At 41.9% G+C, this 23,787-nt stretch overlaps 1 protein-coding gene across 4 annotated transcripts in view; it reads left to right on the top strand.

The window, feature by feature from the left end:
• CDC25C (cell division cycle 25C) overlaps window positions 1-23,787 on the top strand; it is an 84,360-nt gene that overhangs the window by 56,008 nt on the left and 4,565 nt on the right. For all 4 annotated transcript variants that reach the window (XM_075856741.1, XM_075856742.1, XM_075856740.1 and 1 more), the window contains 7 exons: window positions 5,220-5,363; window positions 8,243-8,332; window positions 10,556-10,738; window positions 11,168-11,269; window positions 12,284-12,346; window positions 13,362-13,460; window positions 15,931-16,064. In XM_075856741.1, coding sequence (XP_075712856.1) covers window positions 5,220-5,363; window positions 8,243-8,332; window positions 10,556-10,738; window positions 11,168-11,269; window positions 12,284-12,346; window positions 13,362-13,460; window positions 15,931-16,064 — 815 coding nt within the window. The remainder of the gene's footprint in view (window positions 1-5,219; window positions 5,364-8,242; window positions 8,333-10,555; window positions 10,739-11,167; window positions 11,270-12,283; window positions 12,347-13,361; window positions 13,461-15,930; window positions 16,065-23,787) is intronic.

The raw sequence follows: 23,787 nt of genomic DNA on the forward strand, positions 1-23,787 counted from the left end.
CTCCATAGGTCTATCCATCCCATTTCTTTTGCCAACATGCTCAACTGAGTGGGTCTACACGGGCCTCTACTCCCATTCCCCTGCAGTCTATCCATATCTGGGTCCATAACCAAGTTGAGGTCCCCCATCATGATCACTCGAACCCCCGGGTAAGCTGCTACAAATCGGACTGCCTCCTGAATTACTGCCAATGAGGCTGGTGGAGGATTATACACCCCCAGAATCACATATGGGCATTCATCCATAACCGCATGTAGAAAAATGTACCGCCCCTCCGGGTCTACATTGGATTGCAGCAATTTCCATCGAAGCTCTGCATGTACTAAGATGGCCACCCCCCTGGAGTGCGAAGTGTGCGAAGCATGACCCGCCCATTGTACCCAGGGCTTATTCAACTGCGCCACAGTGTCCGGTGTCATGTGTGTTTCCTGTAGACACGTTATATGTGGACGTTGTCCCCGAACAGCAGCAAATATCATATGCCTCTTTTCAGCAGATCCCATTCCCCGGACATTCCAGGACATTAACCGTAATCCTGCCATTTCATGTTGTTAACACTCATTGAAGCCCCATTGTCCTTGATTCTATCAACCAACCCCTGAGTAACAATTATCCCATTCCCGTATGCATTCCCCTCCATGTCTCGTATGTGTGCAATATCAAAGCCTTGTTCTGTAGCTATGTGAGTTGACTCAATATCCTCCATAACATTTCCATAAACAAACATTGCTCAACAGGAGCTAACCTTTGTAGCCTATACTCTAGGGGGTAGTTTCTACGGCTAGCGTGTTTCTGCCGCAAATACACTATCTGTATGAGTGTAGCGCCCCCCCGAGCCAGCATCCCCAGGTACTTATAGACACATTCTTAATACCTGACGTATAATATCAGTCCCCCATATCTTCCAATTAGAACATATACGGATGTTACTATGGGGCTTGAACTGCCAACCTTATAACATGGGCCTCATGCCCCCCATAACAATTTGCAGATAATATAGTACATCATCACATCATTATCTTAGAAGGATACTTTCAGCTGGAACGTCTGTACTATAAGCAATATGGGGTATCCATGAGTTCCATATGTCAGACATAACTTCCATCCTGCACAGCCACAGCACTCATCTTCGGGGAGATTGCCTATGCTTTCTCGTAATCCATTCTTCCGCCTCATTTGGATTCGTAAAAAATATGGCTCTGTCTCCATCCACAACCCGCAATCTAGCCGGATATGCCATCGAATAAGGAATCTGCAAGTCTCGTAGTCGGCGCTTGATAGGGACATAGGATGCCCTCTGTCTCTGCAAATCAGGAGAAAAATCCGGATATATGGACACAGAAGCATTTCCAAATCGAATCCCTCCGGCCTTCCGCGCTTCCATCAGCACCGTATCCCGATCTTTACAGTTCAGCATCCGAGCAAGCAGAGGTCTTGGGGGAGCACCCGGAGGTGGTAATCGTGCCGGGACCCTGTGCGCCCTTTCTACCGCATACGCCAGCGAGAATGGTGCATCCGGAAAGATTTCCTTCAGCCATTTTTCCACAAACTCTCCCGATCTCTGCCCCTCTGCCCTCTCCGGCAGCCCCACAATGCGGAGATTATTACGGCGCGATCTATTTTCCAGATCGTCGGCTTTCTGGCGCCACAAATCCACTTTACGGTGCAGATCCTGTATAGCCGCCGGCATATTAGCAGTGAGATCTTCCAAGGCCGAAATCCTGCCCTCTGTCTCCGTCACTCTTTCCCGCACATTTTGCAGGTCCTGCCTCAATAGGCCCACGTCCACTCTCACCTCATCTATCTTCGCCGTGAGTGTCGTACGTGTCTCAAGGATGGCTGTCAGGAGCTTATCCGATGCCTCCTGCAACGTGAGTCCCGCATCCCGTTCAGAGGGAGCTGATGTGGATGTCCCTGCCATTGCCGCGGCCTGCCCAGCAGAACACTCGCCGGCGCCATCTTGGATTACCACGCGGGCATAGGATTTCAGTTTTTCCGCCGCATTCATCGCTTTAGGTGGGCTCATCTTTTTTTTGGAAGATGTCCTTCCCTTCCGACGTAGCTGGTAAGGAATTTTGGCAACTTTCACGGATTACAGTACCGTCAGGAGGATATAATGCAGGATGCCAGCCCGGAGCTATCGCCACACACGTCCTCTCACATCAGTAGCTGGCCACGCCCCCGACAGTAATACTTTTTATTTAATAAAACTATCTATTTTCACCACATTAGGAGCGATTTTAACTTTATGCTAATTAGCTTCTTAATGCCCAAGTGGGCGTATTTTTACGCAGTGTCACTATGCGCTGTCTAAATGAATGGAGAGAAGTGCATGACACTGATTGGTCAGCGTCATACACTCCTCTGTACAACGCCCACTTGGTCTAAAGTAAAAACACGCCCACTTGGGCATTATGAAGCTAATTAGCATAAAGCTAAAATCGCTCCTAATGTGGTGACAATAGATCGTTTTTCTAAAAAAAAAAAAGTACTGCTGTCACCTACATTATAGCGCCGATCTTCTTATGTAGGAGATAGGCCACTTATAATGTGGTGACAGAGCCTCTTTAAAGTTGCATTGTAACAGAGCAACATAAATATTTTTTTGAATAAGCTGAATACTGTTTTAATACCCTGCTTTGTATACTATATTGACATATTAATTTAAAAATATTTTTTTATATGGAATGACTATACCATGTCAGGAGTCAGATAGGGTACTTCTGCAGTTTTTGAAGCCGCTGCTTTACAGAGATGCACCCTGCAATCCACTCTTTGACCAAGCTGTTGCTGACCGCACCTGATGACTGATGCCAGTTTTTGGAATGAGATGTGATTTGCTGTGCAAGAGAATATCATTAAAGAGCATTTCCAAACAAAACCATGTATTAGAAAATCAAAAGTTGAAACAGTAGCCAGAGTTGAGAGAATGACACATTTTTTTTGTTCTTTTACTTTAATAGATATCTGCATTTTTTTAGTTTTTTTGTTGCAGTAGCTACGTAGCACTTCCTGGAGACAGACAACAGGAAGTGCATCCATATTGGTTGACTGGGAGTTTGGTATGCACGAGTATCCGATGGCTTGTTTTTGTTAGGACATCTGTTTGCTTCCTTAAGTTAAAGGGGTTATCCAGTCCCTATGAATTAATGGCCATCAATATCTGATCAGTCGTCAGATTCCCGGAACCCCCGCCGATCAGCTGTTTTTGAAGGGGCCACAGTTTTCGTACAAGCACTGCTTCCCGTTCATTCCTTATCTGCTCATATTGTGAATCACCGACATACTTGTAGCAGTGGTTCACAGTATTACAGCTTTCTTCCATTTGAAGTGAATGGGAGAAGGCTGTAAGGCTGGATTCACACTAGCATGTTCGGTCCGTAAAGGGCGGAACGTATTTCGGCCGCAAGTCCCGGACTGAACACACTGCAGGGAGCCGGGCTCCTAGCATCATAGTTATGTACGACGCTAGGAGTCCCTGCCTCTCCAAACATCTGCCCATTGATTTAAAAAAACGGCGTTCTGTTCCGACGGGCTGTTTTTTTTTTTACGTGGCCGTTTTGAAAAACGGCTGTGAAAAACAAGTGCAGGTCACTTCTTGGGACGTTTTTGGAGCAGTTTTTCATAGACTCTATAGAAAAAAAGCTCCAAAAACGTCCGTAAAAAACGCGAGTTGTTAAAAAATAGTCTGAAAATCAGGAGCTGTTTTCCCTTGAAAACAGCTCTGTATTTTCAGACTTTTTTTGGGTTAATTGTGTGAACATACCCTTACAATCTGATAGATTTCCTTTATCAGTGACCAATCAGCGTCATACACTTGTCATTGTTCCAGCCCAGCTTCTTTCACTGCACAATCACATTGTGCTGTGGATCATGCTGGGCTGGAACAATGAGAAGTGTATAACGCTGATTGGTCCCTGATTGGTCAGCCTCATACACTCCTCTGTACAACGCCCAGTTGGTAAAAAGTAAAAACACGCCCAGTTGTCCATTGAGAAACTCATTAGCATAAATCTAAATTAGCTCATAACTTGCTAAAAAATGATCGTTTTTCAAAATAAAAACCACTGCTGTTATCTACATTACAGCGCCAATCAGATTATGTAGGAGATAGTCAAGTTATAATCTGGTGACAGAGTCTCTTTAAAGGGGGGGCAGGTTAAGAGATGGAAAGTGTAGGGAGAAGGCGGCGTCTGAGATTATTACAGTTCTGTAGTTAAGGAAGCAGAAATGTAGATCGGCGTAACTAATCCAGGGACGCCACAGTTTCTCAAACGTTGCATTTCTATCAGGCAGTATGCTAGTACATTTTTCATTAATGAACATGTGGTCTACTTGTAATTTAACATCCCTAAATGTGACTGTTTGCTTCTTCCAAGAGTGAACTTTAATTATTTTCGCAGCCGATAGGATATAAGAGAATAACTTTGAATTGAGAATTAGTATGTTTTGTTGGTTTAAGATGTAGTAGAGCTAATTTGTGATTTTTACATATGATTATGACAAACGCTGAATTAAGCCAAAGGCTCGGTTCCGAAATCTCGTAAGTTTAAGATCGATCCACCACATTGTGTGATAAATGTCCACAATAGACGAGAATCCACGAAAACAGGTTTGCTGGGGATTGCATAAGTGATCTGGCTGGGAAACCAATACCACCGCATTATTACTTTGTATTCTGACTCTATAGTCTATGTATTTATGGAGCAGTGTGAAAGCACCTCCCAGATGGAAAACCAAGGTGCTAATTCAATAATGGTTCCAAGATCTTGGTGCCATTTACTGTTATATGAATCAGTGGGAGGTGAGGGGTGGCTAAGTAGCCATTTGTAGTGTGTATATATAAATTCCTTAGAATTGGAGCATGTCTCACAGATCCTCTCGAACTGACAGTTTGACACTTTTATTGCTAAAAATGGAAGAAACACAGTTCTTCAGTTGTATATAGTGAAATAAATTACTGTTAAATGCATCCAATGTTGCCCCTAAGTCCTCGAATAAAAGGATCTTGGAGTGGGTAGGGGAGAAAAGATGACTTTTATAAAACCGTTGGACCACCAACATTTGAAGACCATATAATTGTCCACACCTGGAAGGAAAAAAAGAGTTCTGCCTTAGTGAAATCAACACCAGCATAGTTCATAGCCCTGATGGGGTGATTCTGTTTGTTTGTTCTGAATACCCAATATTAAGACCATATCCCGTTTTTATATCTGCAGGTGGACCTCTCTACACAGGATGACAATGAGCTACAAGTCTTAGGTTCACCGATAAATACTGCTGCAACATGTGTAGATGAGGACAAAGGACACCATGATGGGTTCTCTGAATTTTTTGCCATGGATGATGAAGAGGAGGCTGTGGTGAGAATCCGAAGTGTAGGCTTTATTCTATGAAATACGAAGCCAGTCCAGGGTTAAAAATATTGTAATGTAAAGTAACATATTTTTATTACTATGCAACTTGTATATCCTACCTCTATAATTCAAGTAGTTGGTATATCGTGTAATGTCAATCCTTCAGTTTTTGTGATTTTACTTTCACCAATTTAAATGATAGTGGATAGCTCAATCTTTGTGTGTAATCTCTGCCATGCATAAAGGGGTTGCCACGGATCTGGCTTCTTAAAGCACAGCTTTTGGAATTCATTTGGATTGCGCCACGTGCAGAAACCCCAGTTGTTATGCTTGTCATCATGGGAGCCTTTGCCTTCCCAAGTAGCATCTGAACCTAATGCCCATACTCAACCCCCCCCACCCCCCCACTTCTCCCTTGGATAATACCCCGTCCACCTCTCATAGTAGATCACCTAAGGGAAGTGCCAGGAACAAGTCCAGCTCCCCGTCAGGTTCCATCCAAGGGACCCCTATTGGGGTCATCAATCAGGATCAGTCTCTTTCCTCCAGTGTGTCCTCAGTCAGAACAAGACACTCAATTGACAGCTGCCATGCAGGTGTAGATACATGCAGGGACTTCTAGCATTACATAGTTACGAATTGTGTTCAGTCCCGGAAATTCGGCCGACATAAGGTCCGTATCTCAATGTAAAAAAAAAGACATTCATACTTACCGAGAACTTCCTGCTTCCTCCAGTCTGGTCTCCCGACCGTTGCCTTGGTGTCGCGTCCCTCTCGACATCCGGCCCGACACCCCTGGATGACGTTTCAGCCCATGTGACCGCTGCAGCCAATCACTGGCTGCAGCGGTCACATGGACTGCCGCGTCATCCAGGGAGGTCGGGGTGGATGTCAAGAGAGGGACGCTTCACCAAGGCAACGGCCGGGTAAGTATGAATTTTACTTTTACCTCGGACAGGGCTGCCCCTTCTCTCTATCCTGCACTGATGGAGAGAAGGGGCTGCCGATTAGTGCAGTGCAATTTTGCATCGAAAACGTGCCCGTAAATACGGGTTGAATACGGGTGATACCGGACCCGTATTTACGGGCATGGGTCCGTAAATACTGGTGCAAGACGGGTCGAATACGTGTGACACCGGACCCGTATTTACGCCAGTGTTTACGGGTGGGAAAAAATACGGTCGTGTGTATGAGGCCTAAAACTGTACTATATATCAATATATAAGATAGATAGATCTGATGAGATATAAAGGTAGATAGGAGATAGATAGATAGAAAAATATGTTTATTGAAAAAAAGTGTTTGTTTTACATTACGTTATTATTGTCCCTCTCTGTCGGCCAGGAGAGGGCAAAGATACAACTAATGGAAGAGTTTTGTTATTTACTAACGTTTCTGTGATCGTTGTGACAGGCTGTCACAACGGTCACATGCCCGTAGACCACGCTGGTTGTTTTCTGGGTGAATCTCTGTGAAATCAGCTGTCTTTCTAGATAGTTGTATCATGAAGCTAAATGTCGCTGGGGAGCGACAAACATGCTTAATCTGAAGGATGTTCTGGAACGCCCTTGCAAAGTTAAATGTAAACCGCCCGGATGTTTATAGTCTGAGTGGTCCGCAACTGGTTAAAATCTCATCCACTTTGCTGCAAATGTAATAAGCTGCGTTTTTTCTGTCCAGAAATCTGGATAGACAATCCGCAGCAAATCTGCCCTGTGCGATCATACACTTAATGTGCTGACATCATTGAGAACTGTGTCCTGAAGTAGAGCACTTTCCCTGTTTTTAAGTAGTTCCTTCTACAAATAAGTATTTGGCGTAATACGGGTGCTTTTTTGCCAGTCTAAAAAGCTGCCTTAGATATGGAAGGATATATACTCCACAGCAAGCTTAAATGGACACTAACTTTTCAAATAACTTTATACTAATCTAGTAGTATGCTTTCTATATATAAACCTTGTCATTTACTTACCGAATTTTTTTTTTTTATCTATGCACATTTTCTTTGCCTGTATTCTGCTGTCGTCTCCCCCCCCCCCTCTTTGTTGTGAAAAATCTGTCCCTAGCTATAAAGCAGAATTGATGGGCTGCAGCAAGTGGGGTTGTGTCTCTTCACTGCCTGCCCACAGAATTCTATGGAGGAACAGGAGAGAGCTCCCTGCTCCCCCCCCCTCTACAGACTTCTATGGGCAGGGTGAGAATGACACAGGCAGATGTGCTGCAGCTTCCTGGTAAGTGTTTATCACCCCAGTGCTAGATTTTCAGCTGCACTGCTCATTACTGCTGTATAATCTCGTCCATGTTGCTGCTGCGTCTATATATGTCATAGATATATATAGGAGAGCAGAATTCTCTTTATGTATGCAGTGTATAGAAGACATGATAGCAGTTAGGTTTGACCCACTAGCTCAGAGACCACTAAGGATTAAATATAGACTGCAGAGGGGAAAGCTGTTAAAAAATGCAGTATACAAGTTATACAATGACCAGAAATAGTGTTTTGTTTTTTCTCATGTACACACGGTCCCTTACTTTTTTAAAAGCGTACCTAACCATTCAGGTGACTTTTCTGAATAACACCCCTAAAGTTATTACAGTTACTTTGTGACACTTGGCTGCTGTCTGTCACCATGATTATGTACTAATCTCTATTATATGCATGTTACACTCAAATATAAATTCTGCAAAATAATAAAAATAGCATTTAGTTCTGCCTATTTCATACCCCCCTGTTCAATACAAGTCAATACTACACATCTGGCAAAAGTGCAAGTAGCTTCAAACGGATTGTACGTTACCTATTCTGTTTTGTAAGTCTATAATCTTGTTTCATTTTTATGGTTCCTTTTTCATACTAATCAGCATTTCATTTTTTATTTTTCAAGAATACCTCCACAGCAGCTGCTAATTTATCTTCATCAATGGCGGTTTTGCTATCAGGACCTTTCCTGAATCAGGATGTTGATGTCAGTAACGTAAGTAAAACATGATTTTCTTCTCGCTATGTATTGGGTATGAAATGCAAATTATATTTTGTATTGGGGCTGGGCGATTATGACCTAAATCAAAATCACGATTTATTAATCGTAATCGAAGTTACACGTTCAAACAATTTTTAAGCCGCACCCCTATTTGCATTCCATGCCATTTAATTAATATGGATCCCCTAAGCCTGCTGTATAGTACAGTATATAATATACCCCCTGACACTGCCCCTCACACAGTGTAATGCTCCTATTACTGCCCCCACACCGTATAATGGGCAATAAAAATAATAAAATAAATACTCGCCTAACCCATTCCAACAACGAGTGGAGAAGATACTGCTCCTCCAGTCCGTGTAGCTCTAGGGATGTCACGATACCAGATTTTGGGCTTCGATACCGATATTTCGTGTAGTATTACGATTTTCGATACCTATTCGATACTTTTCCAACAGTAATAAAAAATAAAATAAAAAGTTCTTCCATTTTCTGATGTGAGGCGCGTGGTGTGATGATGAATTTAACCTCCATGTGCCTCACATTAATAGTAATTAAACCTATCCTGTTTCTCAGTCATAATGGGTTAATGTGTAAAGTACATGATGGGGTTAATTACTATTAATGTGAGGCACATTGAGCTTAAATTCATCACACCTTGTGCCCCACAATAAGTGAAAGAAAGCAGTTTTTTTTGTTTGTTTTTTTATTACAGCGTACACATCATAAATGATGCAAAAGAATTGTTGTGAAAGTTATTACGGCCGCGCCAATACTGAATGTGTATATTTTGTGTTGAGACTTATTTTAATGTTTTTTGTAAAAAAGGTGTATGTGTATTTTTTTTATTTTTTTTATTTAATAGTACTTTGTTTTTACTTTATTTTTTACACTTTAATGTACTGGCATATATCTATATACTGATAGTACACAGGCATATATCTATATTACAGTACATTAGCCTGTGTAATGATCGTACACAAGCAGTTGTTAGGGCATACTTAGGTATGTCCCAACAGGAAATATGGTAGGACAGCCCTGGGGTCCTTCAATGGACCCTGGGCTGTCTGCCCATATATGGTATGTCCCTCAATCGCATCACAGGGATTCCCTGTGACGCGATCCATCCTCCTTCTCATTTTCCCCTGAATGCTGCAGTCAGCTGTGATCGCAGCATTCACAGGAATAACGGCGGAGATAAGAGGTTTCTCTGATCTCCACCAGCGGGGCTGCGGCTGTGTAATACTGTCATTGGCCCGCTCCTGACAGGAAGTGTGTGCGCGGTCAGCCTGAGGAGATGCGGCCGGCGCTGCACTAATGAGCGGCGGTTCAGGCACTGAGGACAGAACATGAAATACATGAAATAACGGTATCGAACCGTTTGGGGATGCAGAGTATCGAAACCGTATCGAAGTTTCGATGCATCGTGCATCCCCATGTAGCTCTGCGCATATTTTCAGGCCCTGCTGCACTTCTGGCATATACCGGCGTTTCAGGCTTCCTATTGGTCCACAGATTCCACAATGCCCACCCTATTTACTTTTTGTTTAGCCTCAATGCCCATGCGCCACGGCGAGCGGACAATGCCCGCCCCAATGGTATATTCACTGATGGGTGTTATATATGGGGATGATGGCTTACTGGTATATACAGTGATGGTGGGGTCCCTGTATATAACCCCCATCATTCCTGTATATAACTCATCATCCATGTATACAGCCTTGATGGGGGTAATATACAGGGATGATTGGGGTTATATACAGGGACCCCATCATCTGTGTGTATATACACCATTGGGGCGGGCATTAAGGCTTGGCAAGAAATAAATGGGGTGGGCATTGAGGACTCTGTGGACCAATAAGCTGCCTGAAACTGTATTATATGGGAGAATGGCAGCGCACTCTAACTTTTTGGCTGAGCCGCTCACGCTCAGCACAGACAGGCGCGAGGCATTGATGTCGTCATGCCTGTCTGCCCTGAGCAGTGAGCGGCTATCATTATAGAGTGAATAGTAGAGCAGGGAACTGACCTACCCTGCTCTACTATAGGATTAATCTGACCTAAATGCGCAAGATGACCTCCGTTATCTGCACTGAATTTCGGGTTTTTTTCTGTCGTTTTTAAATTGCCAAGCCCTATTTTGACTTGTATTACTAGTGTGCGGTTAAATCTGTCTTGTTTGGATAAAAGGTTGAGCCTAATTCCTTCCTTGTGCAGGTGTCTTTGAACCGAAGTCGCCTTTACAGATCACCATCTATGCCAGAGAAACTAGACCGTCCTGTGCTCAAAAGAACCGTGCGACCGCAAGATAATGAAACTCCGGTTAGGGTGAAAAAGAGACGCAGTGCTTGCAGCCCCCTCCAGGCTGAAGCGGATCAGAATAGTCAAACAAGAAGATGGGTAAGGAAATCTGGAAATCCTGAACTCTGTATATATTTCCAAAAATCAGTGTGTGTAATATATATTCTATCATATCATTTTATTGTGTATGGTAGAACTATTCTCTATACACAGGACTTGCCCCTGGACCCATGTACATGCACACGGCATTGGAAACACACACGCCATTGTGCTCGTACATAAAGTGAATTTTGCCTTTAACTTCTGCCCTCAATTTCTAGGCATTGGTTATCCTACAGTAAATCAAGGAAAATTAACCCCTTTTTTCTGATCTTTCTTTTTCTACAACTTCCTGCCTTTCTGTTCATTAAATTGTCATGTTCTTCCAATATACAGCGATATTTGTTTCTAATCTAATGTTGACTGCAGAATGTTATAATATTGCTTGTGTGACTTATTTAACTTTTTTTTATTTTATTATTTTTTTAGGGCACCTCTCTAAAGAAGACACTTTCTCTATGTGATGTGGATATTACGAAGGCTTTGGATGAGGATTACAGTCACAGACAGTTAATTGGTGACTTCACAAAAGTGAGATCATGTACACTAAAATCAAACTGACTACAGCAGAAAGCGTGCCCTTATTTCTTTAAAAGTTAATTCCACTGTTAAAATAAGTTCTGTTTCAATCGAATAGTGAAACGCTGACCTGCACAAAATGTCACTTGTTGGCTAGACTTTTCTCATACTGGTAAAGAAGAAAAGAAATCCTTCTAAATCACAAAAATGATTTAGGCTGCATTCACGTGTATCAGATTCACGCGTGTGAAAAGCGCGCGTGAATCTGGTCCAATATGCATCAGTGTGCTGCGTGAGGGGCGCTTGCAAAGCACGTAGTTTTTTATTTTTCAAATGAATTCATGCGTAAATCACGCACCGCACACAGATGTGCATCCGTGTGCTGTTTGTGATTTTCACGCACCCATTGACGTCAATGGGCGATAGTTGCGTCAAAAACGCACCAATGTAGGACATGCAGTGAGTTTTACGCAACGGACATGCGCTGCGTGAAAACTCCTGCATGTGTGAACAGCCCCATTGATATGAATGGGTCCGTGTACTGCGCGTGATTTCACGTTCTTCTGAATGAGCCCTTAATATTGGCTTTGTATTATTTTATTAGTTATGGTGCTAGAAATACTTGTGCAGCAAAGTACACACACAATATTAGCAGCAATAAAATTAGTATCCTCTCAAATGAAATCTGCGCACACCCCTTACCTACCAGTGTTACAATATAAAGAACATCAGCATGTTGTCAGTGATAAATTGTACCATGAACGGCTGGCTTAAAACGGGCAGTAGCAGAACATGCGTATCGTTTCAATAAGGGGTATTCGTGGCTGTCATACACCCCTGCATTCACGGAGGAGCTAGGTCGAATTGTTCTCATCACTGGTATAAAGGGATACAGTAGGCTTCCCATCTCTACTGTCCATCTGTAGCAGAAGCGTGCAGTGTTTTCTGAAATTCTGTTACAGAATTTGCTAACCAACAAATGAATTCTGTATGTATTCGCTTTCATTGTACGTCACGTTTCCGCAGGTTTATGCTTTGCCTACTGTGACCGGACGTCATCAGGATCTCCGCTACGTTTCAGCTGAGACTGTGAGTATAGTTTTTTTTATATAATGAAATGCATATGTTTGTGGTAGAGAATCTGTACATTCACTCGTCGTCGAAGGAGATAAACTACCAAGTGTATATTCACCTGTAAATGCTATTTTACAAAATATATTTCATCTAATCTTAAACTGATCCTAAGTTAGGTCCTGTTCAGCTTTTTTTGCAGGCAGAAAAATTTGCGGATTTTGACTTGCCTGCACTCTTTGCTGTGTTTATTTGGGTGTATTTCGGCTGTGGCCATTGAGCGCCACTGGCAAAAAAAAAAACTCTGCGAAAACCACATTCTCTCCCTTCTGTTTATGTCAATGGGGTCAGAGATGGAAATGGCATGATGACTCTGCTCTCTCCCGTCTCCGCCTCCCATTGATTTATTTTTATTTTTTTGGTGCGGCTTTTGACGCGGTTTCCGCATCCTAAAAACTAGTCAAAAAAAACTGACAGGGCCTTACACCTGCATTCTTTTTTCAGTACACACTACTGAGGCTTGGTTCACACGACCTATTTTCAGATGTAAACGAGGCGTATTATGCCTCGATTTACGCCTGAAAATAGGGCTACAATACGTCGGCAAACATCTGCCCATTCATTTGAATGGGTTTGCCGACGTACTGTGCCGACGACCTGTCATTTACGCGTTGTCGTTTGACATCTGTCAAACGACGACGCGTAAAATGACTGCCTCGGCAAAGAAGTGCAGGACACTTCTTTGCAACGTAATTTGAGCCGTTCTTCATTGAAGTCAATGAAGAGCAGCTCAAGATTACAAATGTCAAAGACGCCTCGCAAAATGCGAGGAGGAGCATTTACATCTGAAACGACGCAGCTGTTTTCTCCTGAAAACAGTCTCTTTTCAGACGTAAAAGCCTCTCATCGTGTGCACATACCCTGAGGGTCAATTACTGAAACATGCTTCGCTATAAGTTTTGTTATTTTTTACACTTTTTGTTGCTGAAAGTGAAGGAAATACATTAAACGATGTTCATTGTTTTGACACTAGATGGCAGCCTTAATTAACAGAGAATTGAACAGTCTTGTGGAGAAGTTCTACATCATTGATTGCCGCTATCCTTATGAATATGAAGGGGGCCATATCCAGGTACGGTGCTGCGACTCAGGAAGCTGTCCTTCTGCAGTTGTGAATTATACAGATTTCTTAGTTCCATTTTACAAATGTCGTGATACAGGTTTTTTTGTCGTAACTGAGCACTGCATTTGAAGTCTCTTAATGTGAGCAATGTTGCACTATTTATTAAAGTTCTGGCAGATGTCCTGTAACACACAGGTTTTTTTTCAACCGAACTTTTTTTTTTTTACGTTTTCGTGAAAAAAAAAGAAGAGAATATAACTGAATAAAGCAGAGAAACATATCCCATTTCCGTGGGATGGCAACATGAGTATTCATTGTTTTTACCATTCAAGTCAACAGAGAAACTGATCGACATGAAAAGCATCTGTTCTGCTCCGAACACATTGTGTGTGCAACTCAAAGTATTCTGTTAGACTGCAGATCGAGCTTGATAGTTAAAGCCTATGTAAACCTTTGAAAGTGATTGACCTTTTTATTATTAAAAAAAAATAAAATAAAAATCCGTGTGTTTGGTGCAACTTTTATATTAGTTTTTATTAAAAATTATTTTAACTTTTTGAGATACAGCTGCTATGTATCCTGTATACAGAGCAGCGGTCTTGTTCGCTAAATGCCGTATCCGTCAGGTCTGCGGGACTGATGTATTCAGGTAATGGCGAACGATACAGCTGCCCTGTGTACAGGATACAGAGCAGCTGTATCTCAAAACGTAAAACAAATGTCGAATTTTTAATAAAAGCTAATTTGAAAGTTGCACTAATAACACTGATTGATATTGATATATATATATATATATATATATATATATATATATATATAATATACACAGCACACAAGAAAATGGTAACCGCACACTACGAACTCCAATGTCACCTAAGCCACTAAATATAAATAAATATGCATTACTGCTAAATCTACTTAAAATAGTGAGGTTCTTGGTGCACATTTTGATCAAATTGTGTTTGCCCACCTGCCACGACAAGGCGTCCTCTATAGGTGGGAACCTGCTCTGCACATACACCCAGAACTGGGACTAAGCCTACATATATACCTGGGGATGGTAGGAACCAGCAGTAAACTAATTAAAATCACCCAGGGCAGAATGGGAGGAGTGCAAGATCAAAAATGGAGGCAGTCACTAACCCCACATATATGGATCACATAAACACAAAAGTTTGATCAGCACATTCCAACAAAATGAAACAAAACTTGTATACAGGTGCAAGAACGCCTATGACTGCAAATTTGTACAGCACACATAAAATGGCGACCGCACTCTGTGAACACCAATGTCACCTAAGCCGCTAAATGTAATTAAATATGCATTACTACTAAATCGCGCACATTTTGATCAAATTCTGTGTGTGTGTGTGTGTGTGTATATATATATATATATATCACTTTCAAAGGTTTGCATAGCCTTTAAAATTGGAGGGGCACTACAAAGTCTCCATGTAGCTGCAGCCTAAGGGGCATGGCATGCTGCTGATTTTGAATTTTCACACAATGCCCTAAAAATCTGTTCTCGTTTTTTCTGCATCATGATGGAATGACCCCACTCACTTGCATAGAATTTAAAGTGTAGCTAAACGTTCGACAAACTTCTGACATGTCATAGTGACATGTCAGAAGTTTGGATTGGTGGTGGTCCGAGCACGGAGACCCCCACCAAATGCTAGAACGAAGCAGCTGAAGCCCTCGTGTAAGCGCTCATCTGCTTCGTGTATGTTCGGCTTTTTCCGGAAATAAATGTATCGGTGTACGGACTCAATATAAAGTCTATGAGCCCGTACACCGATACATCGGCTTTCCGGAAAAAGCCGAACAGAAACGAAGCAGCGGAGTGCTCACACGAGTGCTCCATCCAGCTGCTTCGTTCTAGCGATTGGTGGGGGTCTCCGTGCTCGCACCCCCACCAATACAAACTTCTGGCATGTCACTATGACATGTCAGAAGTTTGTCGAACATTTAGCTGCACTTTAAGTTATATTTTAGGAATATACACCTAAAATTCTCACCAAACTCAGTGTGTGAGCCCAGCCATGGAACAGGGGTTTAGTTAAGTGATCATAGTGATGGCTCCCGGCTAGTCAAAGGACTTTTCATACATCTCAGTCTGGAGAGCAGTTAAGTGGGTATTATTGAACCCACAAAATTAGATGCTGTATTACAAAAACATGCCTACTTGACAATGTTTTGCAATCGGTGTTGTAGATTGAGGGTTTTAAACAAAGTTTTTTAATTTTTTTTTATTTTTTTAACAGTTATCCTTTTTTTTTTTTTTTTTTTATGAAGAAGGTAAAATTAATTACAAGTGCTCTTTTCTGCTATCATGAATACATTTATTAGAATTAAATGTGTTTTTTTTTAAAATGTTTCCACATCTGGTCTTTCTTCTACTTTCCCATTTCATTGCTACCTACATAGTCTTTGTTTTGGTTTGTACAATCTTAATTATTGATTCTGTGATATCCTACAGGGAGCTTTGAATCTCCATCGACAAGAAGATGTGTTGGATTATTTTCTCAAATGTCCGTTGGTCCCATCCGTGGCGGAAAAGCGAATTATATTGGTGTTTCACTGCGAATTCTCATCAGAAAGAGGTCCAAAAATGTAGGCAAACGAAAGATGGCTATTTTTTTTTTTTTCAATACGTTTGTGTGTGTTTTTTAACTTCTAAAAAAAAAAAAATCAAAGAATTCCACTAAGGGAGGTATATTTAGGCTTCGTTCACATCTGTGTCAGGGCTCCGTTCAGGCGTTCCGTCTGAGCTTTCCATCAGAATGGAACCCTGACTAAAACGGAAACCATAGGTTTCCATTTGCGTCACCATTAAAATAAATAGGGATGGATCCGGTGCAAATGGCTTCATTTTGTCTCGGTTGTGCAAGGGTTCCGTCGTTTTGACCTTATGAATAGCGCAGTCGACTACGGTATTGATTCCATCAAAACCACAGAACCCTTCCACAACTAAGACACACTGAAACCATTTGCACAATATCCGTCACCATTGAACTCTTATATATGAAAGGGAATGAGTAGCTGATCTAATTAACCCCCTGCGCCTAATTAAGCCGTTGATTCACTCCACTAACCAGATGTTTGCCAGAATTCAGATTGCGCTGTCAAATAGGTCACACCAATCACTTTCACCACACACAAACCAATAAAAAGTCACTGTCCCTATACTGTCCATACCTGTTTTTAAAGGGGTTGTCCGGGTACGGACCACTTCCACAGATGACCTCTCCACAGGATAGGTCATTAGCAGGGGTGTTGCTAGCACTGGTCCTTTGGGGCCCAATCCCCGGATCTTTGGCCCGGTGCCCCACATTCGGGTCGCAATGGCGACCAATCTGCGGCCTCCCGTACCACATCTATAAAAGTTACTATACTAACTGGGACCTATGTAAAAAAAATACACGAGACCCTGTTACTATAGTAACGACACATACCCATCTTCCTTCCCGAGCGCAGCGTAAGTCCTGACGTCTTCTCGCTGTGCGTCACGGATAATGTAACGACGCTAGATGGTGTCTGGACAACCGCTGCACCCAGAGCCAAAGAGTAGGTAAGTGTAACTTTACAGTCTGCTGGGGTCCTGTATCTAAGCCTGCCTTGTGGTAGGCTTAGATACAGGGCCTAACAGACAGTATCACACATGGACCCTGTATCTAAGCCTTCCACGTTGGGCTTAGATACAGGGGCCTAGGAGACTAATCTCATACAGTATAAGATTACTGTCTGCTGTGCTCCTGTATCTAAGCTTAGATAAAGGGTCTAACGGACCGTGTCAAACATGGACCCTCTATCTAAGCCTATCTCGTGGTATTCTTAGATACAGGGCCCATGTCTGATGGGCCCTGTATCTAAGCCTACCACAAGTGTTACAATGTTTTTTTTTTACAGGTTCGGTAGTTGGACTACGTCGGATTCAAGGACTACTTCAATGTCGGCTTTTTTTTAATTTTCAATAAAATGGTTAAAGAGGCTCTGTCACCAGATTCTCAAATCCCTATCTCCTATTGCATGTGATCGGCGCTGCAATGTAGATAACAGTAAAGTTTTTTGTTTTTTTTTAAAAACTTTCATTTTTGGCCAAGTTATGAGCAATTTTATATATCCAAATGAGCTTTGAAATGGACAACTGGGCGTGTTTTTTTTTTCGTATGTCCAACAGGGCGTGTATTGTGTTTTTAGCTGGGCGTGTTTACTTGTTTTACTAACTGGGTGTTGTGAATAGAAGTGTATGATGCTGACGAATCAGTGACCAGTCAGCTTCATGCACTCCTCTCCATTCATTTACACAGCAGCATCACGTTCTTACTAGAACGATGTGCAGCCACATACACGTGTCCTGATAATGAATACACATGACCTCCAGCCTGGACATCATGTGTATTCAGAATCCTGACACTTCTGAATCTTTTCTGTGAGATTCCAGCAAGCCACGCGTAATCTCGCGAGGTAAACGAGATTTCGTTTCCCTTGCTGGAAATCTCACAGAAAAGATTCAGAAGTGTCAGGATTCTGAATACACATGACGTCCAGGCTGGAGTTCATGTGTATTCATTATCAGGACACTTGTGTATGTGGCTGCACATCGTTCTAGTAAGAACGTGATGCTGCTGTGTAAATGAATGGAGAGGAGTGCATGACTGGTCACTGATTCGTCAGCATCATACACTTCTATTCACAACGCCCAGTTCGTAAAACAAGTAAACACGCCCAGTTAAAAACACAATACACGCCCAGTTGGACATACGAAAAAAAACACGCCCAGTTGTCCATTTCAAACCTCTTTTGCATATATATAAAATTGATCATAACTTGGCCAAAAATTAACGTTTAAAAAAAACAAAAAATGTTACTGTTATCTACATTGCAGCGCCGATCACATGTAATAGGAGATAGGGATTTGATCATCTGGTGACAGAGCCTCTTTAATGAGGGTTGTGTGTTTTTTTTTTTTTATCTCAATAAAATATTTCATCTATTTCTTAGTAATAAAGTTTAAAAAAAATACAATCGCTTTACTAATGGCTGCTGGCTGATTGACAGCGTCCATTACTAAGGCTTAGTGTTAGCCGGTGCAGAGGCTAACACTAACACCCGTTATTACCCCGATACCCACCGCCACCAGGGGTACTGGGAAGAGCCGACTACGATCCAGTTCCCGACCATCTGTAGTGATGGTCGTGTATTGGGGTGGCTGCAGGCTGGTATTATATTGGGAAAGGCCAAAAACCATGGCCCTTCCCACTCTGGTAATGCTAGCCTGCTGCTGTATTGTATCTGGCTTGTTATGAAAATTGGGGGGACCCACATAATTGTGTTTTTTTTTTTTTTTCCCCAAAATGTATTTATTGTTTAAATAAATAATTGGAAAAGACCAGATACAACATAGCAGCAGCAGCAGGCTAGCACTACCAGGTTGGGAAGGCCACTGTTTTTGGCCTTTCCCAGTCTAATTATACCAGCCTGTGGCTGACAATTGACCGACCATCACTACAGGTGATCGTGTACTGGGTTGTACCCAGCTGTTCCCGGCACCCCTGGTGGTGGTGGGTATCGGGGTAGTAATGGTGGTTAGTGTTAGCTTCTGCAGAAGGACATAAAAAAATATTTTATTGGAAAAATAAAAAGCCGTCCTTGAATCTGATGTAATCGAACCTGTAAAAAAAGACGCACAAAAATATTAGTAACACAAAGCAAAACAATTATTATTCTTACCTTTCCTAGGTCCAGCGCTGCAGCCACAATGTCGGCCAGCTGGGCCCTATATCTAATCCTAAATATATTTCTCTGTGCCCCTGATCATTTAAGACCCTAGCAATTCCCCTAGTCATTAGTATATGATCAGTGGGGTTCTGATACCCGGCACCGGAAGTCCGTGCCAGAAGCAGATGACTCCGGTCACAGTATAGCGGCCGAGCTGCAACTTTGCTCCTATTCAAGTTAATAGGAGCAGAGTTGCGGTTCTGCAGCACGGCGACTATGCAGTGTATGGAGACCTCTGCTTCCAACACTGAACACTGCATAACTCCCGGTTCGCGGAGGCAGCCGAAACAGCTTATCCGTGCGGGCTCCTGATGTTGAACCCCCACCGATTAAATACTAATGGCCTATCCTGTAGATAGGTCATCCGTATGAAAAACCGGTCCCTGCCCGGAAAACCCCTTTAACCCCTTAGTGACCAGCCTATTTTAGGCCCTAATGACCAAGCTATTTTATTCGTTTTTCTATAGTCGCATTCAAAGAGCTATAACGTTCTTATTTTTTAGTCTACATAGCTGTATGAGGACTTGTTTTTTGCGGGATTATACTTTTTAATAGCACCATTTTTGGGTACATATAATTTTTATATTAACTTTTATTAACCTTTTTGGGGGGGATTATAAAAAAAAACTGAAATTACGCCATTGTTCTATGCGTTTTTAAATTGACGCCGTTCACTGTGCGACGTAATTAACATGTTACCTTTATTCTATGGGTTGGTACGATTACGGCGATACCACATATGTAGAGGTTTTTTTATGTTTTACGACTTTTGCACAATAAAAACACTTTTGAACTAAAATTATTTGCTTTTGCATCGTCGCTTTCCAAGAGCCGTAATTTTTTTATTTTTCCATCAATGTAGTGATTTTTTGGGCTTGTTTTCTGCGGGACAAGACGTAGTTTTGATTGGTACTGTTTTGGGGTGTGTGGGACTTATTGATTCATTTTTATTATGACTTTTTTGGGGGGCAATGGAAAAAAATTGCAATTTCACCATGGTTTTTTGCGTTTTTTTTTTTGCGGTTTAAATTACATATTAACTTTATTAATGGAGTCATTACGGTCGCGGCGATACCATATATGTGTACTTTTTTTTTTTTTTACACTTTTACTAAATAAAACCACTTTTTATGGAAAAAAATGGTTTTATTTATTTTTTTACTGTACTTTTTATTAATAATCTTTCACTTTGATGACTGATTTTATTAGTCCCACTAGGGGACTTTACTGTGCGATGTTCCGATCGCTGCTATAATGCTCTGGTATACTTCGTATACCAGAGCATTATTGCCTGTCAGTGTAAATCTGACAGGCAATCTGTTAGGACGTGCCTCCGGCGCGTCCTAACAGGAATATGTCCAGGGCAGACCTGGGGGCTTTTATCAGGCCCCCGGCTGCCATGACACCCCATCGGAGACCCGCGATTTATATATATGTGTACTTTTATTTATTGTTTTACACTTTTACTAAATAAAACCACTTTTTATGGGGAAAAAAAATAATTATTTTTTTACTGTAATTTTATTAATCATTTTAAATTCACATTACTTACTTATTTTTTTAGTCCCACTAGAGGACTTCACTGTGCGATCTTTAGATTGCTGCTATAATGCTTTGGTATACATAGCATACAAAAGAATTATTGCCTGTCAGTGTAAATCTGACAGGCAATCTGTTAGGACGTGCCTCCGGCGCGTCCTAACAGGAATATGTCCAGGGCAGACCTGGGGGCTTTTATCAGGCCCCCGGCTGCCATGACACCCCATCGGAGACCCGCGATTTCATTCGCGGGCCGCCGATGGGTGACAGAGGGAGCGCACTCCCTCTGTAAACAAAGTTAAATGCCGCGGTCGCTATTGACGACGGCATTTAACGGGTTAAACGGCCGCAATCGAAGTAAACTTCGATCGCGGGCGTTGGAGCAGGAGCTCAGCTGTCATCAGACAGCAGAGCCCCGGCTCCTGCCTGCACGGGAGACCCGTGCAGGACTTAGATTAGGCTGACGTGAAAAGGCGTCAGCCTAGCCTAAAGCCCATTAGTGACCGACGTGAAAAGGCGTATTAGTGGTCACTAAGGGGTTAAGCTGCTAAAGGGGTCTAATTGGATGTGCATTTTAGTCACAACGTTGAATTTTCATGGAATTTTTGCTTATCACTGATGCAAACCTGCGTAACTACCATTCAGTTATATGGTGCTTACGAAAACAGCGTAGCTCAGCGAGCTAGGCTGTTTTCGCCTTCATGGTCGGAAATCAGCCGACACACACACAGAGGTAGAACAGGGTTTAGGGGCCCGGTTCTAGAGATAGGTGTGGGACCCACATCTATCTGACATTTATGACATATCCTGTGGATATGTCAGAAATGTCCCTCGTGGGAAAACCCCTTTAAGCTGTAATTTTATATACCTGATGCTGTGCTCTCTGAAATTGTAGATTTTGGTAGCATAGTAGCTGTTTGCCAAGTGCAGTATATATTTTTAACACATTTGTAGATGGACACAAATATTACATAGCCAGTTTTTCAGCGTTTTTGAGAGCACAACCTCTTGTTGCTGTAGACATGTGGTGCGTGTGTGTTTGCACACCATTGTCTATTTTCACATTGCTTTTGTGTGTAAACCTCTGCTTGTATGTGAGTTTTAGGTGCAAATGTATGTTGTAATGCATCATAAAAATATTGTGTCAGAAAATTGGGAGGGTGCCAGCTGCACGTTAAGACCACCGCAATCCGGTTGAATGCTGTCAGGAAATATTAGGGTTTGGGGGTGCACTCACTTTTCAAATTGTGTAATACCTGTATTTTTTAGGTTCATTTTTAAACTTTCAGCTTGAAATCAGATTTTTGGTCTTTTCAATTCTGGTGACTTTTCTGAAGATATGTGCATGTAAACTTAGTTATTAGTGGTATATATCAACTCTGCACATTCTTGGGTAACACTTTTTTTAGCCAGAAATATAAAATCCTAATGCTTTTTTTTTTCTTAATGAATAATTACACATAATTGCTTGAAGATGTCCAGTGTCTACTTTCATAAAATATATACCGGTAGGTATTTGAGTAGGTTTAGTATATTTTGCTATTCTTTAAATTAGGTTTTATTTTTACATGTCAAGTGGGAAAATTTGTCCTGACTGCCAGAGGTGCAAAATGTCTAAAAAAAAAAAACCCTGGCAGCCGAAATTGTTAAAGTAGAACTGATTGGGACAAGAGAAGTGTGTTCAGCATCTTCATACTTCTGACTGAACAAAACAAGAAATTAATTTACTTATAGCGGTAAAGCAGTGTTTTATTTACATGCTTTGTCATCTTCTACAACTAAAGGGAAAGAAAGGAGTGTAGCCCAAGGGGTTTTACATAAATAAGTTTAATCGCTGTATAAATCAAGATATACAACTTTTAAATCCCTTATTTCAATTCTTCAACATTTTTTGTTATATTTGGTTACAGTCCGTGAATTAAATCCTTGCTTATAGCCAGAGGCTGGAAAAAAAAGTAACATACCTAGTCCTGCTCCCAGCTGAGAATTGGATACAATTGTGTTTAGTGTAGAGTAGACCAAGGGTAGGCAACCTAGCGAGGTGGAGATCTACTATACTAATTTGAGTCTTGATATCTACTTGGTACAGAGTTGTGACCGGACCAGGGGGGGAATGATGTGTAAGTTATCAGAGGGTGGCTGGGGTCTTAAAAGACACTGTCCCTGGATATTACTTACTTTAAATTCAGCGCTACAGAACATACAGGAGATTACAGCACTGATCAGTCCGGCAGTGTACACAACAAGTACAGCCAACGACTCACAGGTGACATATATTTTCTCATTGTAGTCATTCACCTTCCTAATCTTCTATATTTGGCCCACAGCGTCATGACCACTTCATCCATACTTTGACTTTTCTCTGTAGATATTGCACGCAATCAGTAATAGTGGTACAATTATTTTGTGGGCATGATGTAGCCACTAAGGCCTTATTCACACGGACGTGTTTTACGTCCGTGATAAACGCGTGAAAATCACGTGCATCGCACGGCCCTATGTTAGTGAATGGGGCCATTCAGACAGTCCATGATTTTCACGTAGCGTATGTGTGCTGCGTAAAACAAACGACATGTCCTATACTTGGCCGTTTTTCGTGCATCACGCACCCATTGAAGTAAATCGGTGCGTAATAATCGCGCACGGCACACGGAAGCACTTCCGTGATTCGCGCAACCGTAGATAAAGAAATAAAGGAAAAAATAAAAGCGCTTCCTTCATTTCTTTTTCTAAAATTCAAAACTGCGTGTCATAAGCATTGCATATGCGTGAAAATCACGCAGCCAACATGGATGACACACGGAAGTGCAACATGTGCAAAACGCTGCATTTTCTGCGCGCGCAAAATGCACACGTTTGTGTGAATAAGGCCTAAGTGTGACCCCCTTAGTCATTACCCACAACTTTTTAATGAATGGAAAAAAGGGGACACCATGTGCCAAGTTATTTTTTTTGTGCCACACATCCAAGTTCCCACCCAAGTACACCTAATCACACCAAGCCTCCTAGGGCAGAT

This window comes from Rhinoderma darwinii, chromosome 3 (genome assembly GCF_050947455.1).
Source record: "Rhinoderma darwinii isolate aRhiDar2 chromosome 3, aRhiDar2.hap1, whole genome shotgun sequence".
In the NCBI taxonomy this organism is placed as follows: domain Eukaryota; kingdom Metazoa; phylum Chordata; class Amphibia; order Anura; family Rhinodermatidae; genus Rhinoderma; species Rhinoderma darwinii.